This window comes from Heterocephalus glaber, unplaced genomic scaffold (assembly GCF_053883595.1).
Source record: "Heterocephalus glaber isolate CG9 unplaced genomic scaffold, H.glaber_assembly_v1.0 deba00001509, whole genome shotgun sequence".
In the NCBI taxonomy this organism is placed as follows: domain Eukaryota; kingdom Metazoa; phylum Chordata; class Mammalia; order Rodentia; family Bathyergidae; genus Heterocephalus; species Heterocephalus glaber.
This window is the reverse complement of record NW_028258325.1, coordinates 34,705,793-34,724,720: the sequence shown is the minus strand read 5'-3', so window position 1 is coordinate 34,724,720 and position 18,928 is coordinate 34,705,793. Positions and strand designations below refer to the sequence as shown.

The 18,928-nt window shown below is 37.3% G+C and overlaps 1 protein-coding gene and 1 pseudogene across 1 annotated transcript in view; one reads left to right on the top strand and one right to left on the bottom strand.

Moving 5' to 3' along the window:
- Tmem33 (transmembrane protein 33) overlaps positions 1-17,322 on the bottom strand; it is a 28,148-nt gene extending 10,826 nt beyond the window's left edge. Inside the window, exons 1-5 of the mRNA XM_004849798.4 lie at positions 16,939-17,322; positions 13,121-13,215; positions 12,437-12,624; positions 8,314-8,381; positions 6,836-6,969 (exon numbers count right to left, since the gene is read on the bottom strand). Of these exons, the coding sequence (XP_004849855.1) occupies positions 6,836-6,969; positions 8,314-8,381; positions 12,437-12,624; positions 13,121-13,215; positions 16,939-16,983 (530 nt within the window). The 5' untranslated portion in view covers positions 16,984-17,322. The remainder of the gene's footprint in view (positions 1-6,835; positions 6,970-8,313; positions 8,382-12,436; positions 12,625-13,120; positions 13,216-16,938) is intronic.
- Positions 14,087-14,963, top strand: LOC106009803 (transmembrane protein 50A pseudogene; annotated as a pseudogene).
- Positions 17,323-18,928: the final 1,606 nt, after the last annotated feature.

Sequence of the window (18,928 nt, the reverse complement as noted above, 5' to 3'; positions counted from 1 at the left end):
GACCCAAGAAACAGAAAAACGAGTAAGAAAGGAAGCAAAAAGTTCCTTTAACCAATTAAACCATTTAAGTGTCTGGTCAGGATTTCAAAAGAGATGAAAAGCAAGACCTATAAACACAGGGAAGGTAGTATAATTTTTACCTTTCTCGTTCCCCAGATTACATTACCCTTTTCTTGCCTTCACCTTCTAGAATAAAACCTTCTAAAGCTATAGTAGCCAGGCATGATGGTGCATATCTGTCATCCCAGCACTTGGGTGGCTGAGGCACGAAGACTGCTGCAAGATCAAGACCACCCTGAGCTATACAGTGAGTTCAAGGCCAGCCTGAATTACAGAGCAAGATCTTGTCTCAAAAAACAAAACAAAACAAAAAACCCCCCACATCTATAGTAAAAGTTTTACAGTTCTTGGGGCCAGGGATTTAGCTCAGTGGTTTTGCCACCTGCTTACTTCCGCACTTAAGACACAAACAAAACAAGGAGGCAGCTGGGCCTGGTGACGCACACTTGTAATCAGAGTACCTGGGAGGCCCACACAGGGGACTGCCATGAGTTCAAGGCCAGCCTGGGCTACCGATAGGTGACAGGTAACTATTACTATAAGATTAATATTTTCCCAGGATTGGTGTACCCAGAGGATGCTCTACCACTAAATTACATCTCTAATCCTTTTTTTTTAACTTTGAAATAGGGTCTAAGTTGTCCAGGCTGGGCTTGACCCTTTGGTAACACTCCCTCAGGCTCCTGAGTAGCACCAGCACACTTGGCATATTTACTATTTTCTTGACTTTAAAAAATCATTTCAGTAATGGCAAAAATGGATAAAATTAGATGTCTCAAGGCTTTTTCAAAAGTAGTAACTTTGAAATTAATTTTCAAAATGTTAAATGATATAAAAGGAATACACAACAAATTCCTAGGTTTATTATTATGTCTGGCTTTTTTACTAAAATGATTGCTAAGATCCATCTAGCTCGATCCCTCCTGCTGCTCCCAGCCAGAAGAAGGGATTTCCAGGGCACTATCCATCCCGCTGCTCCCGGCCCTGAGGTAGGGGGTTCTGAGCTGCTGTCCCACTGCTCCTGGTACAGAGGAAGGAGCATCCCGGCCACCATCCCTCCCGCCGCTCCCAGCCCAGAGGAAAGGGCTTCAGGGCCACCATGCCTACCACCCCTCCCGGGCCCTGTCCCACCTCTCCCAGCTCAGAGGAGGTGAGCCGCGCAGGCACTAACAGCACCCCCCGCCCCCTCAGTAGAAATGAAAAAACACATAAATAAGTCTCAAAACCAGACTTCCAGATCACCTACAGCAACCCCAAAGGGAAGTGAGATGGAACACTCTGATACTCAACCACCTGGACCCACTGAACTGGCAACAAAAGAGGAGCTGGAAAAAATGAAATCAGAAATAATTTCTCAGATAACAGGAGAAATTGTGCTCCTAGTGCAAGACATGATTAATAAATCTAGAGAGGAGATGAGGAACATGATGGAATCCCAATATAGGAAACAAATGAAATCCATAAAACAGATGCAAATAGATTTCCAGGAGATGAAAAACTCCACTGAAAGTCTACACAGCAGAATGAGCCAATGTGAGGACAGAATTTCAGATATAGAAGATAAGATTGCAATTAATGACCAGGAAAAGAAAAATTGCTTCAAAATTATAAGGGAACATGAGAAATCAATCCAGCAGCTGCTAGATGATTCAAAGAATAACATAAGACTGACTGGGCTCAATGAAGAAACAGGAGTGCAGATGACATTAAAAAAAAACTGTTCACAGAAGTAATGGCAGAAAACTTCCCAAGCAGGGGAAAAGAACTTGATATACAGATAAGTGAGGCATACAGGACTCCAAATAGCCTTGATCAAAAAAAATCTACACATAGACATATAATTGTTAAGATTCCAGAAACTCAACAGAAGAACAAGGTTCTACAAGCAGTCAGAGAAAAGAAACAAATCACATACAAAGGAAAGCCCATCAGAATCACAGCAGACTTCTCAACACAAACCATCAAGGCAAGAAGAGCTTGGAGTGACATATTCCAAGCCCTAAAATAAAGCAGCCTGAAACCCAGATTGATGCAAAACTATCTTTCAAAATTGATGGAGAAATAAGATACTTTCATTTCAAAGAGCACCTTAGGAACTTCATGAATACCAAACCAGCACTCCAAAAAATTTTAGACAATATCCTAGGAACAGACATTGAGGATCACAACCCCAGGAAGCAGAGCAGAATGAACCCATCTGGCATGACAAGAAATTAAATGTAAAGGAGGAGAACCCAACAAAAAGAAAAAGTCATAGCAATGACAAGTCAATACGTTTCACTTATAACCATCAACGTTAATGGTCTCAATTCACCAATCAAAAGAAATAGACTGGCAGAATGGGTCAAGGAGCAAAATCCAACAATATGCTGCATACAAGAAACACACTTAATTCAAAATGAAACTAATAGACTGAAAGTTAAAGGATGGAAAACAATGCACCATGCGACAGGAACCCGAAAAAAAGCAAGAGTAGCTATCCTCCTTGCAGATCAAGTAGATTTCAAACCAACACTGACTAAGAGAGACAAAGAAGGACACTACATCCTTGTAAAGGGAACAATCGAAGAGGAAGAGATGACAATCATAAATATCTATGCACCAAACACTAGTGCACCCAACTTTATAAAACAAATACTAACGGACATGAAAAGTCATATATGCACTCATACAATTGTAGTCGGAGACCTCAACACCCCACTGTCACAAATAGATCAACTAGACAAAAAATAAGTAAGGAAATGCTAGAACTCAATCGAACTCTTGAACCAATGAACTTAACAGATGTTTACAGAGTGTTCCACTACACAAAATAAGAATACACATTCCTCTCAGCTGCACATGGGTCATCCTCCAAAATAGACCACATACTTACTCACACATAGAACATGTTTAAGTAAGTGCAAAGGAACTGAAGTTATCCCCTGTATATTATCAGACCACAGTGCGATGAAACTGGAGATCCATAGCAAAAGAAACTCAAAAAAGTTCATAAACATGTGGAAATTGAACAACACACTTCTGAATAACCAATGGGCCACAGAGGAAATTAAAGAAGAAATCAGACAGTTCCTACAATTAAATGACAATGAAAATACAACATATCAGAATCTATGGGACACAAGGAAAGCAGTCTTGTGAGGGAAATTCACACCAGTGAATACACATATTAGTAAAACGGAACGAGCTCAATTAAAACAACCTGATGCTGAACCTCAAGCTTCTAGAAAAAGAAGAGCAGGACAACCCCAAAGCTCATACAAGGGAGGAAATTATAAAGATCAGAGGAGAAATCAATGCAATGGAGACTAAGAGAACAATACAAAAAAATCAATGAAGCCAAGAGTTGGTTCTTCAAAAGAATCAACAAAATTGACAAACCCTTAGCCAACCTTATCAGAAAAAGGAAAGAAAAGGCCCAAATCCATGCAATTAGGAATGAAAAGGGTGAAATTACAACAGACCCAGCAGAAATCCAGAGGATCATCAATACCTACTTCCAGAACCTATATGCCAATAAGACGGACAACACAGAAGAAATGGACATATTCCTAGATACATATGAATTACCAAAGTTGAACAAAGAAGACCTAAAAATTCTAAACAACCCAGTATCAATCAATGAAGTGGAAAATGTAATTAAAAACTTATCAACTAAGCCCAGGCCCTGATGGCTTCACCGCTGAATTCTACAAGACATTTAGAGAGGAACTGCTGCCACTACTGTTTAAACTCTTCAATGAAATTGAAAGGGAAGCAATACTCCCAAATTCATTCCTGGAAGCAAGCATCACCTTGATCCCCAAAGCAGAGAAAGACCCAACTGAAAAAGAGAACTATAGGCTAATCTCACTAATGAACATAGATGCAAAAATCCTTAATAAGATACTGGCAAACAGAATGCAGAAGATCATCAAGAAGATCATACACCCTGATCAAGTGGGATTCATCCCAGGGATGCAGGGATGGTTCAACATATGCAAATCAATCAATGTAATACACTATATCAATAGAGCCAAGGACAAAAACCATATGATTATCTCCATAGATGCAGAAAAAGCATTTGACAAAATCCAACATGCATTTATGATAAAAACCCTACAAAAAATTGGAATAGATGGTCTCTACCTCAAACTGATAGAAGCCATCTATGAAAAACCAACAGCCAATATCATACTAAATGGTCAAAAACTGAAATCCTTCACACTCAAATCAGGAACAAGACAAGGATGTCCACTATTACCACTCTTGTTCAATACAGTTCTGGAAACATTAGCCATGGCCATTAGACAAGAGAAAGAAATAAAAGGAATAAAGATAGGAAATGAAGAAGTCAAATTGTCATTATTTGCAGATGACATGATACTCTATATAGAAGGCCCCAAGAACTCCACCAAAAGTCTTCTAGACTTAATAACCAAATTCAGTCAAGTAGCTGGTTACAAAGTCAACACACAAAAATCAATAGCTTTCCTCTACACCAATGACAGACTCACTGAGAGAGAAATAGGGCAAATAATTCCTTTCACAATAGCATCCAAAAAACTGAAATACCTAGGAATCAACCTAATGAAAGAAATCAAAAGACCTCTTCTCTGAAAACTATAGCACTCTGAAAAGAGAGATTGAAGATGATATCAGAAAATGGACAGACATCCCCTGCTCCTGGGTAGGAAGGATTAATATAGTGAAAATGGCCATACTTCCAAAACTGCTATATAGATTCAATGCAATTCCAATTGAGATCCCAGCAGCATAATTTACAAACCTTGAGAAAACAATCCAAAAATTCATTTGGAACAAGAAGAGACCCAGAAGAGCAAAAGCAATTCTAGGTAACAGAGACATGGCAGGGGGTATCACAATCCCCAACCTGCAACTCTACTACAAAGCTACTGTGATAAAAACAGCATGGTACTGGCAAAGAAACAGACCTGAGGACCAGTCGAACAGATTAGAAGATATGCAGAAACAGCTCCAGACACACTCAGCCACCTCATCTTTGACAAAGGAGCCAAGCACCCTCATTGGAGGAAAGATAGCCTCTTTAATAAATGGTGCTGGAAAAATTGGGTTTCAACTTGCCATAGATTAAAATTAGACCTATATCTTTCAGCATGCACAAAACTAAAATCAAAATGGATTAAAGATCTAAATATTAAAAGAGAAATACTAAACCAGCTAGAACAGAAGTTAGGCAGAACTCTTGAAGACAATAATGTAGGAAAAGATTTTATGAACAAAACCTCAGTTGCTCATGATCTAGCACAAACAATCAACAAGTGGGATCTCTTCTTGCTAAAAAGCTTCTGCACAGCAAGAGAAACCACCAGCAGTGTGAAGAGACAACCCACAATGAGGGAAAAAATCTTCACCTGCTCTTCCTCAGACAAAGGTCTACTATCTCGAACCTATGAAGACCTTAAAAAGATCAGACCTCCCAAAGTTAAAGACCCAATCCAAAAATGGGCATCTGAAATGAACAGACATTTCTCACACAAAGAAGTAGAAACAGCAAATAAATACATGAAAAAATGTTCAACTTCACTGGTCATTCGAGAGATGCGAATGAAAACAACACAGATTCCACCTCACTCCAGCAAGAATGGCTGCTATCATGAAATCAACCAATAACAAATGCTGGTGGGGCTGTGGGGAAAGAGGAACCCTGCTCCACTGCTGGTGGGAGTGTAGACTGGTGCAAGCACTGTGGAAATCAGTATGGAGACACCTCGAAGAACTAGGACTGGAAGTCCCATTTGATCCCGCTATTCCCTTGCTGGGTATCTTCCCCAAAGAATTAAAAGAATCATACCACAGTGATATATGTGCACCCATGCTCATAGCAGCAGTTTGTGATAGCTAAAACTTGGAAACAGCCCAAATACACATCAACTGGAGACTGGATAAAGAAAATGTGGGGTTATTTTTAATAAAATGGAGTACTACTCAGTCATAAAAAATGAGAAATTAGAGACATTTTTAGCTAAGTGCATGCACATCGAGGCAATACTCTTAAGTGAAATAAATAGGACACACGTGTAAATACCAAATAATTTCTCTGGTGTGAGAAACTGAAAGTGTAAATAAGGACTAAAACGTATGATAGGTAATGTGAAATAGGAAGAAAAGGGGCAAAGGGGAAGGAAGTGGGAGGGGTAGGGGAAAGGATAAAAGGGAATGGAATTAATATGAGAAAATTGAAAAATAGGAACAAAATCTTTGTAAATAGGGAGGAATGGAGGGGTTGAAGGGAGGGCTGGGCAAGGGTGAAAAATAAGAACCAAGAGAGATTATGTAAAGGTGCAAATTTCCAATGATGAATGTCATTACATTGTATACCTAATATGTACCAATGATTAGAATGAATAATTGATAATGCAAAATAGGAAGAAAAAGTCCAAAAGGGTAGGGGTAGTGGGAGGGGCAGGGGAAAGCAAAGAAGGGAAAGGAAAAATGATGAGAAATGGAAAAAATGGAAATAAAGTCTTTGTAAATAGGGAAGGGTGGAGGGGGTGAAGGGAGGGCTAGGAATGGGGAAAAAATAAGAACCAAGATGCATCATGTAAAGGTACAAGTTCCCAATGAGAAATGTAATTGTGTTGTATACCTACAATGTACCAATAAAAGAATTTAACAACAAGAAAAAAGATCCATCTAGCTCTACATGTCAATATCTACACTTCAACTGATTCAACCAACATAAAACTTGAGTTAATATCTTTATTATATTCACTTACCAGTGTTCCAAAAACAGATATATTTTTATTCTTACCTAAAGAGCATAAAAACTGTAGCAGGCATCAAGAAAATTTCATTACAAGCAATGAATTTCAAAATATTTTGTTGATTAGCACTTAATTTATCCAAGACAGCTCTCAGCAGAGGTAAACTATTCGAACCTTTTGCCTAAAACAAAAGAAAACAAACATTACAAATAATGAAGTATTTTGGCAACTCAATTACAGTCATCCTGCAGTATTCCATGGGAATTACCTCTAGGACACCCCTCAGATACCAGAATCTGCAGATACTCAAGACTCCTATTTAAAATGACAAACTATTTACATATAACCTACATACATCCATCCTCTCATACTTCAAATCATCTCCAGATTGCTTATAATACCTAGTATAATGTAAATGCTATGTAAAAAGTTACACTGTATTGTTTAGAAATGACAATAAAAGTCTGTGTGTATTCAGAACAGTCACAATTTTTTTGGCAAGAACTTTTAGTCTGCAGTTGGTTAAATCCACAGATGCAGACCCCAGGGATACTGAGTGCTGACAATATTTTCTTTTCTTTTCTTTTTTTTGGTATTGGGGATAGAACTTGGGACCTTGTGCTTGCCAAGCAGGCACCGGAACCACTGAGCTAAATCCTGGCCCCTGACAATATTTTCTTTAAAACAGCAGCCAGTATATCCAACAGATAATATTACCATAAGCCAATCATTTGAAAATGATCATAAAAAAGTTTACAAACTAAAGAAGGACATTAGTGTATCTTGTTTTATTTTGTGTAGTTGAAGACAACCAAAAACACATTAAAAAAAGTACTTTTCATTGTTAGATGCTATTTTTAAAGATAATATTTTTTAATAAAAAATGGTGGTTATCTCTTTCCAATCAGAACAAAAAATCTGACTATCCAGTAATACAAGTCAAATATATGGCTCCTTAGCTAACAGTAGAAATTAAGGAGAACTAATTGCTACTATAACCAAAGAATTATAAGATAAAGAAAAAGGCCAATGAAAGGCACAAATTGGGATATTTTAGTTCAAATTTCAGTGCATATGCAATAATCCTCCTAGGACACTTTAGTTAAGCTTAATGTTCCAATTCAGCAATAAAAATTTCAGGAGAACAGCAGTTCTTAACATTAATGTAAAAAAGAATATGCTCAGTATATGCTTATTTACCTGTTATGTTAGAGTTATATACTTACAGAACTCATCAAGCTTAAAAGATACAAAATTTTAAATAACAAAGTGATCTGTTTCAGATTTCAGGAAATCCTCTGGGAATTGGGTGGGGAGTAACTTTTAGTTCAATCCTTTATCTTACAAAGTGTGTGTGCCACTTCAATAATAAAATCTTCCAAACTCAAAATTTTCAAATCACTAAATAATTTTTACAAGTTTGTAAGGAATAAAGGAATTCTCTGACAAAAAAAGGTCTTAGAATTCAAACTTATGTCAACTACCTATAATCCAGGAGTCAAAGAAACAGCATAGTTTTACTTACATCAAGGACCTTTTTAGTGTATGTGGCAGCATGAAGCAAAGAGAATAACAAGACTGGGAAAATACTCACTGAAGAAAAAAATTAAGGAAAATATTTACAAGTCATTAAGTATTTTGCAAAATAAGTTATGCATTATGTCCAAATATACAGATCTGAAACACCTACAAAATGAGTTCAGTGCAATGCTTTTGTTTTACTGACATACCTTAAATCAAATAGTTTTGTTATTTATTAAAAAAGAAATATTTCACTTTCTAAAACTCACCATTTTTTTTGTTTTTGTTTTTGTTTTTTTGGTACCAGGGATCAAACTCGAGTCCTTGAGCTTGCAAGGCAGGTGGCAGAACCGCTAAGCTAAATCCCTGGCCCAAACTCACCATTTTTTATGAAGAAAAAAAGACAAAGAAAAGTTTTTCTCACTTATTTCTACTGGCTACTAAAGCACTGCAAACAGCTGCCAAATTATACTAAAACCGCCGGGGATTTAGCGCAGTGGTTTCGCCCCCTGCTGCGCAAGCTCAAGGACCCGAGTTCCATCCCCAGTACCAAAAAAAAAACAACTAAAACCCAGGCCAGGGCCGAGGATTTAGCTCACTGGCACCCTGCCTGTCTCACAACCATAAGGACCTGAATTCGATCCCCGGTACCGAAAAAACCAAACAAAACAACAACAACAAAAGATTAAGTACAGACATAAACACAAAATCCTTATATTTAAGCCCAATGGTTTGGCTTTATGCCATGGATAAATATATATTTTTCATTCAGCTTTTTGAAAAATAGAAATTGCTCAAAAGATCTCATTTACCACCCCAATTACTGACAGGCTGATAAACAACAACAACAAAACTTGGCAAGTATTTCCATGAAATGATACTGTTAATCATGAATGACAAAAATACTAGCAGTTTCTAAGAAATGAATCATATTTTTCTATCCTAGATGCAGGCCTTCCATCCTAGGTGGGAAATGGTGACTGCTATAATCTGCTATAATCTGAGTATCAAATTCATTATAACCACAACTCATTTAGGACTCCAAATTTTCTAATTTCTAATTGGTGGGCACATATCCAAGTATTAGGAAAAAATCTAATTCTCTAATAATATACTAATTCTCCAAATTAATATTCTGACCAGTTCTTACTACTCGCACAAATTAGGTAAAATGCCAATTTTCTGAGTAGAAATCACATACACTCACGAAAATATAGTCTCAAACATTTTAATGAATCACAGATACACCCCTTCAAAACTGATGGAAGCTATAATGCTCTCCTAAGGCTGCTGTGAAACTCTACTGCAGTTTAAATAATCAAATTTAAATTTCAACATATATCTAGACTTGAAGACTGATTCAATAACAGAGGTAGTGTCAGGTAGTGAAACAGAACCCTGAGTTGGGAGTTGAGGTACGTGGGTTTCAGTTCTGGCTCTGTCACCCATTCATTTTCCTAGACTGTTTCATCCTCTTTCAAATAAGTTTAAGACCAGCTTGAACTAACTATCCAGTTCAAGGCCAGTAAACCAAAAAAAGACTACATACAGGTCAAAGCTAGAGATTTCTAATGAGCTGTTCATCTCAAATATTGTACAATTCACAAATCCATCTCTAATATTTTATAGTTCACAAACCCATAACAAGAGACTCATCTTAGCTTTCAGTGTCACTTTTTAAACTATTCAGAAATGGTAAGGGCTGTAAAGAACAATTTTAACCCTAGGTACCTGTACTTATCATTAACAGAGCAGGTAAAATTATCACCCTCACCTAACTTCCTTAGGAATCAGATTAGTATTTGTTATTCCCACTGCTTGCCACTCCTCCCATAAAGAATGCAGGGAATACGAAATCCTTAGTCTTCAATAGTCCCATGAGACAGGTTAGCAAATAACCAATCATAGAGAAGAGGCAGACAGGTTGTCTGCACGGTCACAGTCTCACTTGTATGACTGGAGGATTCACTCAACAAAACATACTGAGCCTGCGATTTAGCTCAGTGGTTCTGGCATCTGCCTCATAAGTGCAAGTTCCCAAGTTCAATCCCCAGTTCCAAAAAAAAAAATCATTACCTACAAAACATACTGAGCACCGATCTGTGCCAAGCACTGTCCCAGAGTTCAGTACTGATGTATTCAATTTGCTCTATATTAATTATCTAGAGTACATTTTCTTTCACTTCTGTTTCTCTCTCCAAGGAAATTTTAAGCTATGAAAAGGCATAAATAAGAACCTTTATGTATCTTCCCATAGTATCTCAGAAAACCAAGAATTTAAAAAATTGTGATTGCAAAGCTCCTCAATGAATGAGTATAAGAAAAGCTAGTCAAGCCAATGATAGCCAAATAAACAGAGTTGTAGTACAACAATCATGTAGTTTCACCAAAAAATAATCAAATACAAATTATGCTGTGACATTATAGACCCATACATTAAAACACAAAAAGCTTTACTCCTATGTCCCAAAATAAGAACTTTAAACAAAATCTTCACTTAATACACATGTAGTAAGTGGTTACTGGCTCTACCTAGGTCAAGACAGAAATATTTTGAAACTACAGCCAGCTGCAGTGGTACACAACTGTAATCCCAGACCTGTGGGAGGCTGAGACAGGAGGGTCATGAGTAACTTAAGATACTTTCAAAATTAAAATCAAAAAAAGGTTGGAGAGGTCTTCAGTGGTAGAGTATCTGAGTCTAATCTTCAGTACCACAAAAACACATTGCACTTAAATATTGCCCACTAATTATTAATTAGGTAGGCCTTTTAAATAGGAACGATCTTGTCAGCATTACTGTTTACCAGCCAAAGTTTTGAGTGTAACACAATAATTTTTTTCAAACTACACCTAGGATTAAATATGCCAAGTTCCTATATATAATATTGAGATGCACAGGAAATTTGAGTTTCCTTCTCTTCTAATTTCTCTAACACTTATTAAGTCTATTTAGGGGATGAATTTGTAGCTCATTGGTAGAGAATATGTTTGACATGTATAAAGACCTGAGTTCAATCCTGAACACCAAAAAAAAAAAAAAGTTTGTTTAAAATTTGAAGCTTTACAGGCATAGGCATTATTCTTGTAAATGAGTAATATTTAATCTTGCAGAAATAGTTTATTGTGTTTTCCATTATGTATAATTCAAACACTCTTAGAGCAACACTTCAAAAAGCACAAAATGGTGTCATTTCCAGAGGGATGATCTACAGGGAAAAAAAAAGAAAGACTGCTAACTCTTGTACTCTCACAATGTATAAAAATCCTGTAATAACCCTATTTTTAAAATGTTTAACTTACTGCTTTGTAAACATACTGAGTTTTAGAACTCCCTTTTTTGGATTAACTTCAATTTTATCATTCTACAACACGCTTCTGAATGTGAAAACACAAATTCCAAATGAATTATTAAATTTTCAGTAGCTACATGGGTTACCCGTGTGTGTCCTCTTTTCCTACTTTATATATAATGAATATTCTTTTTATTATTTCTTGATTGGTTTTTATTTATTTCTAACTTACTGGGTGGTAAGAAGGGAACAAGCTCAGGATCTTTCTTTTTGGAAGCAAGAGCTCCAGATACTTTCCCAAATATAAGAATTAAATGAAAGAAATTTTCAAATATTTAAAAGTCCTATGTGAGCTTGTGGTCTGAATCTGAATTTTTTGTATATGTGCAGTACTGAGGATTGAACGAAGAGCCTTTGCACTAAGCTACGTCCTCAGCCCATTTTTTTTTGTATTTTGAGACAGGGTCTTGCTAAGTTGCTCAAATGCCTATGCTGGGCTCAAAGTTGCACTCTGCCTGCCTCAGATTCCCGGAGTGCAGGGATTACAGGCACATATTACCATGTGAATATAAGTTTTTAAACATCCATTGCTAATATAGACAACACTGACAAAGTTTAAATTCCCAATCAGCTCTTCAATGTTTAGATTTTAAATAACAGGGTCAGAAATGTTTACATTAAACATATCCTTCTCATAGAAATGAAATGCCAAAAAGCGAACAAACCGATGCTTCATGGAATATTCTCATTACTGAATCCTTCCTATCAAAATATAAAGAGACCTCCCAAATGCTTAGCTGGTAATTTCACTGTCAAAAGAGTAGAGAAGGATACTTGTAACAGGGTAAGAATTGACAAAGATGAGTGAATACAACAGGTAGTGGCAGCTGTCCTCTAACAAAGCCTGTGCCAGGAATGCTCTGCTTAACTGGAAGTGAGGTAATCTTTGATGCAGTCTCAGAGCACTGGTCAGAGCATTTGCCAGCAAAGCACGTTGATAAAAGCTTGCTGCTTCATGTAACCTGCAAATTATCAGAGGAGAAGTTATCATGAGACATAAACAACCACCATGTCTCTTCCTCCTTTGTGAGTTGCATCAGAATTGCACAACATCTAAATCATTTAATTGCCAACATAGAAAATTACTTTAACCTATTCTACCTTCTTAGAAGTATCTCTTTATATATATGCTCAACTGAATTTTATAAAACAGTAATTTTTCCTATCAAGTTAAAAAAAATTCAGGAACCATGAACTCACTCCATCTCTATACATCTTATTTTTCTTCAGATTTTCAATGTGATGTTCATTTCACAAATCACAAGATACAAAACAAGATATTACGTATTTCTCCAACTGATTACCAGGTTATAAATGATTTTTTGATTAGTGATTTTAAATGGGTATTGTTTTATCTGTCCCTAAACTCTTTACTGTTTAGTAATTCTTACAGCTGAAAGAATTTCATAAACTTCCCGTACAACTGGCTTATCAAAGTCAGAAACATATAATACATACCCAAGAAGAGGCAGAACAAACAAAGCCGAGCAGTAAACTGTGAATAATCGGGAAAGCCACATTGCTGTATCCAGTTTATTGGTCATCATGAATTGCTAGATTTAAAAAGAAAAATATTGTAGTAATCTAAACCTGCAAATTAAGCTTTTAAGAATAAAGAGCATAAAATTGTTATCCTATTAAAAATATTTTTAACAAACAGGTAACATTTGTTTTTAGATTATTAAATGAAAACTTATTAACTGTTTCAACTTGGATGTGTAATGATAAGTCCAAATACTCTGTAGTTTTGATGTGGAAAGCATAGGAAGTACTTAAACAGAAAAATATCAGTTGATATTTTAAAATTTTTGAAAAAATTTAGAAAAAACTGAAAAATTTACAGTTGGCTATGTTCCTTCAACACAATTCTGGTTCATCTATTTTAAAAAACATTAAATAAGAACTAATTGCTCTCAAGGGAAATTTAATGCCTATTCTTAGAAAAATCTCAAATCCAAATAGGTTTGTCCCTGAGCTGAGTAAGAAGGCATTGTATAAATCCAATTTGGATTAAATAAATCTTTTAAAAGAAAAATGGAGGGCCGGGGATTTAGCTTAGTGGTTCTGCCACCTGCCTCACAAGCGCAAGGTCCCAAGTTTGATCCCGGGTACAAAAAAAAAAAAAAAAGAGATGGGGTAATTAAATCCCTAACATCTCATCTGAAAAGAGAAATGGAAAACCATGGTAACTGTTCCTATCAAACTTCTTAGTTTATGGAAGATATACAGAAGGGCCTAGCCTACCTAAAGTACTTAAAATATAGTTGTCAGGTATTAAATGATACTTGCTTCTCTTCTATAACTCTGTATTCCCTCAAAGTTCTCCCGTAAGTTTTACACTAGTTTCAATGGCACTAAATTAAACTTCCATTTACCATTTTCTTCTCCACTTCTTTTTTTTGTCTTTTCCTTTGCTGTATTCCCATGTGGGTCCATTACTACCGAACGAAGCAAGACTATCTTAAAGTCTGTTTTAACATGAAGATGTTTTACAATATATAAGGAAACTTTCACATTTTCAACAATATTTAACATCATGATCCAACAGAAACATACATGGGTGTATAAAATAATTTCACAAAATAGCATTTATCCTTAGTATGTATGATGGACTTTGGTATTTTCTATTTTTTTTAAATAGCTGGTGCTTCCACTCAAATGCTTTAGGAGTGAGGCAGCCCTGCACCGGGCACCAGATCTCCAGCCTAGGGCTGGACTGCACTTAAGTCTGGATTTCTAGAAGGTCTGAGATGCTTAGAATGCACTGACTGGGGGGGAAAAGCACAATATTGTTGCTTTCATCTCTGCTGGTGTTCTGTTTTTCACAGGCTCCTGGGTTATCACAGATGGAACTGTTCTTTATCCTAGTGTGGAAGAGTTCAACCACTCACACAATGCCTGTGGTGTTATAGCAACCACAGCCTTCTTAATGATTAATGCAGTATCACATGAACAAGTCTGGAGTGATAATTATAGTGAAGGTTGTCTGAGTCAAACAGGTGCTTGCATTGGGCTGTTCATTGGTTTCATGCTGGCCTTTGGATCTCTGGTTGCATCTGTGTGAATTCTATTTGGAGGTTATGTTGCTAAGGAAAAACTCATAGTATATCCTGGAATTGCTGTATTCTTCCAAAATGTCTTCATATTTTTTGGAGGACTGGTGTTTAAGTTTGGCCACACCGAAGACTTGTAGCAGTGAAAATAGCAGACTTCTTCAGCCTGGCATCCCTGCATAAGGTTTTTTACAGCTCACTCTCAGTCTTTTGTAAAGCCATTTTCTTTTTCTTTTTTTTTTTTTGTAAAGCCATTTTCTAAACTTATTTCTGAATGCAATCTCAGCTTCAAGTTGTATAATGCTAAAATCATGAGAACTCCTGTGCAAACAGCAACAGCAACAAAATCTCTTATGGTATGGACCTCATTAACTAACACAATGTTAATGGAAATTGTTTCACATGCATAACTTCTGTCAAGTTTTATCATGGTATAATTTGTAAAAATAAAAGTAAATTATGGAAGAAATTATGAATTAATCAGTGTATTTGGTCTGAGGTTCAAAACTGCAATTGAAAGTGCTCTAAAGATTTAATGTGTATTTACATGTGGCTTTTTTGTTAAATGTTAAATGAATATTTTCATGTTTTTATAAACTAAAAAAAGTACTGCTTAAAGCAATTTAACTCCATTTTGGAGAAAAAATGTAAATTTTTTGAAAGAAAACACAAGTACATTTTCAAATTCGAAGACATTTTACTGTATGTCTTCTTAACCACATGAAAGTAATTCACAAATACGAAATATGTCTCTGATTTATTCTAGCCACACTTATCACACTATAATTCTCCTAAATTTAGAAGACTAGTAGCAGTTAAGTGAAAGGATGAATTTAGCTTACTATGCTCAAATTCTCTACAAATATCCAAACTCTACATCATAGTTTAAAATTTAACATTTTCTTTAAAATCTATTTGTGTAGTGTGTTTATTCTGCAATAAATGACTGAGGTATGCAATTTGGTACAATTTTACAGATGTGCATTCTATTACAAAATAAAAAAAAATTTAAAAAGGTATAACTGGTTTACATTTTTCAGAGTGAACTATCCCAACCTCCATGGCTAGTAATGTTTTACAGGCAAAAAATATTAATGGATATTTGGATGAAAAACTGTTGAGGAGCAAGACAGTCACAAAGTGTCACTCTCGAGCTGTGGAGTACCTTTCAATTATAAATAAGTAAAGGTCTTTACAGTGGAGAAACTGATGGACATCATCTTTAACCAAATAATCAAACAAATTTCCCAACACAGAATTAATCAATACGAAATGCCTCATATATGCACTGAGAAAGAACACAATATTACTTATGTAACTCCAATGTGAGAAGCATTCTGCAATGCAAGTCTACACTCTTGAAAACTATCTGTATTTTGAAAGATACAAAAGGGATGAGGTCAGAGCAACTGTTTTGGATTATAATAGACTAAAGAGATATGACCAGTAAATGCAATGCATGCTTTTTGGATAAATTGTGGAGGAAGCGGCTTTAAAGGAACAATTAATGAAATTTGAACATGGATTGCACATTAGGTAATAACGTATCAATTTTAAATTTCCCAAATGTGATAACTGCATTGTAGGCACGTGGAAGAACACCAAAGCATTCTGGGTTAACAAGACTAACTCAAATGGGTCAGCAAAATTAAAGTGTGTAAACAAGAATGTTGCAATTAAGAAAAGAAAACTTGCCCAATTCACAAACACAGTTTTAAAACTAAAAGAAAATAATGCTCCGGTACAAATAACTGGAAAGCTGCAGATCTGTATCTTAAAAATTAAAAAATTTACAAAAGCGTAATGATATTTCTTTTCATAAATAAAAAGTGAAAAAGAAAAAAAGCAGACCACTCGCTTTTTGCGTACTTTCTATATGATATAAAATGAGAAACAAAGGTTCTCTGTCAGCACGCGGGTGCGCCAAGAATGGCATCTCCAACCTTGGGATCTAGGACTATCAGAGAGGGACAGTAGGAAGAGGCAGGAAGGCTCCATTTCCTTGGCACACGGGTGGTGGTGGTGGTGGGGGTCACCTGCTCCAGGCCAGTCCACGGTCGCTTCAGAAACAAACTTTGGAGCTCTCATTTACACCCACCCCCAATCCCCCTCACTAATTCCGGTCCAGAAATCTCGGAGCTTCTGGAACACCTTGGAACCTCGCAACACTTCCTGCTGCTTCCGAACTATTGCAAATCAAGCCAGACGACCCTGCTCACTCACCACAGCGCCCGCCCCCTGGGGGCTGTTTGGGGTCGTATCAGCCATTGGAGACAAATTCGCGCCTGCGACGGTGTAATCGCGGAGTGAAGTGACAGAACGTCAGCGCTGGGGCCACGACCCGGGAAACCGGCTTCCTCGCCGGGTGCCACAGGCTCGTCTCGCCTTGCGGGAGCTCCGAGACTCCTGAGTACAAGGTATCGCCGACCCCGGTGCAACACACTGCTCCAAAAACACCCACAGCGGCCAGGAAATACCTGTCCCGCAACGCCGAGATCAAAGCGGGTTTTCTAGAAAGACCGAAGCGAAGGCAGAGCTTTAGAGCAAGGCCCTAAATGACTGCCTAATGCCGCCACCTCCCAGTATTGCCGAACCCGGAAGTACTCCTTTCACTTCCGTGGGGATGAGACGGTAACTGTGAGGGCAAACGGGAGCGGTGTCCAAAGGCATGACGGGAAGTGTAGTTTTTATCTTCCTTTCGGCTCCACCTGTCCTGCTAGTCAGTCATTGGCTCAGTAAACTAAGAAATAAGACTGGCCAAATTTTGCCTCGTCTCAGGCACAAGAATGATCCTCCCTGCTCCTGTTCAAACCACAAAATCTCTGCACTCCCTAATATAGAGGACTCAGAAGCATCTTTGATTTCTCCTTCCATGAGCCCTGTTGTTCAACTTCTAAAAATTTTTCAACAAATCTTACCAAGTCTGCTATGTGGTAGTTTCTGTGTTTAGCATGGAGGATAAAAAGATGACTATGAGGGCGCCGGGGATTTAGCTCAATGGTTTCGCCGCCTGCCTCAAAAGGGGAAGGTCCCGAGTTTGATCCCCAGTTAACGCCCCCCCCAAAGGAAAAAGATGACTATGACACAAACTGAATGAGAGCAACGAGTAAGCCGAAATCACAACATTAAACTCTTATAATACGGTGAGAGGCTGAGTTAATTTCAGGGAGCACAAGGTGCTTCAGGAGGTTTCCTGGAAAAGATAATTCTGGCCCTAAATTGTAAAGGATAAGAAGAAGTTGGGTGACAGCAGAAGAAGATTGGAGATAGAGGAACAGAAAGCACAAGAAATAGTAGGACAGAGATCTAGTTCAGTATGAACAGAAAGAAGATACCAGTCATGAAGTACTAGGACTGAGAATTAGCTCAGTATGAACAGAAAGAAGGTACTAGTCAGAGAACTGTAAAAACATTTGGGATAGAAATGCAGAAAAGGATGTGCTAAGCAAAGAATCTGAATCTGATTTTGTACCAGAGAGCCATGGTACAATTTGAAGCAGGAGTGTAATATCTCAGACTTAGAAAAATCACTCTGACAACAGGGTTGAGGATGATCAGAAAGGAAGCCCGCAGATATGTTGGGAGAGTGTTACATACATCTAGAAGGGAGATTTTGGATTGAGGCGGTTTGTGAAGGAAGTGAAGAGGAAAGATGGCTTAGAGGTAACTTTCAAGATTTGGTAACTGATTAGGTGTGTAGCAGAGAAAAGATAATCTGCTGAGACCTAGAGAAGAGATGTAGAGAAGAATGCATCAGAAGAGCAGTGGACTGAGAATCAAACACTAAGGGAGTAGAGAAAAGGAGCTGACTAAAAACCAATAGGCCATCTGGTATGCCACTGGAAAAAGCACAAACCTATCATGCTCCTGCTGTCTCAGGTTTGTGTTTATCCTTCAGGACTTTGGGCAGTCTACGTGCTAGTCAGCTGCAGCCCCAAAGTCAAATGGCACTCTCTTATAATTGAGTAAATATCTCTTTTTCTAAGGTTGTTGCCCAAAGTCAGGTCCTCACTTTCTCTCAAGTGTCAGTCCATATTTTTATAGTACTTATCACTTTCTAATATTTCTTATAATTATTTCTGTCAGTGCATGTATGTTCATGTGTGTGCCAGCTCAAAGAGCCATAATAAAATGCCATCTTTTTCCTCATAGGTCTACACCAGAGGCTTGAAAATACAAGATCAAGTTATCAGCGATGTGGCTTCATTTTGTG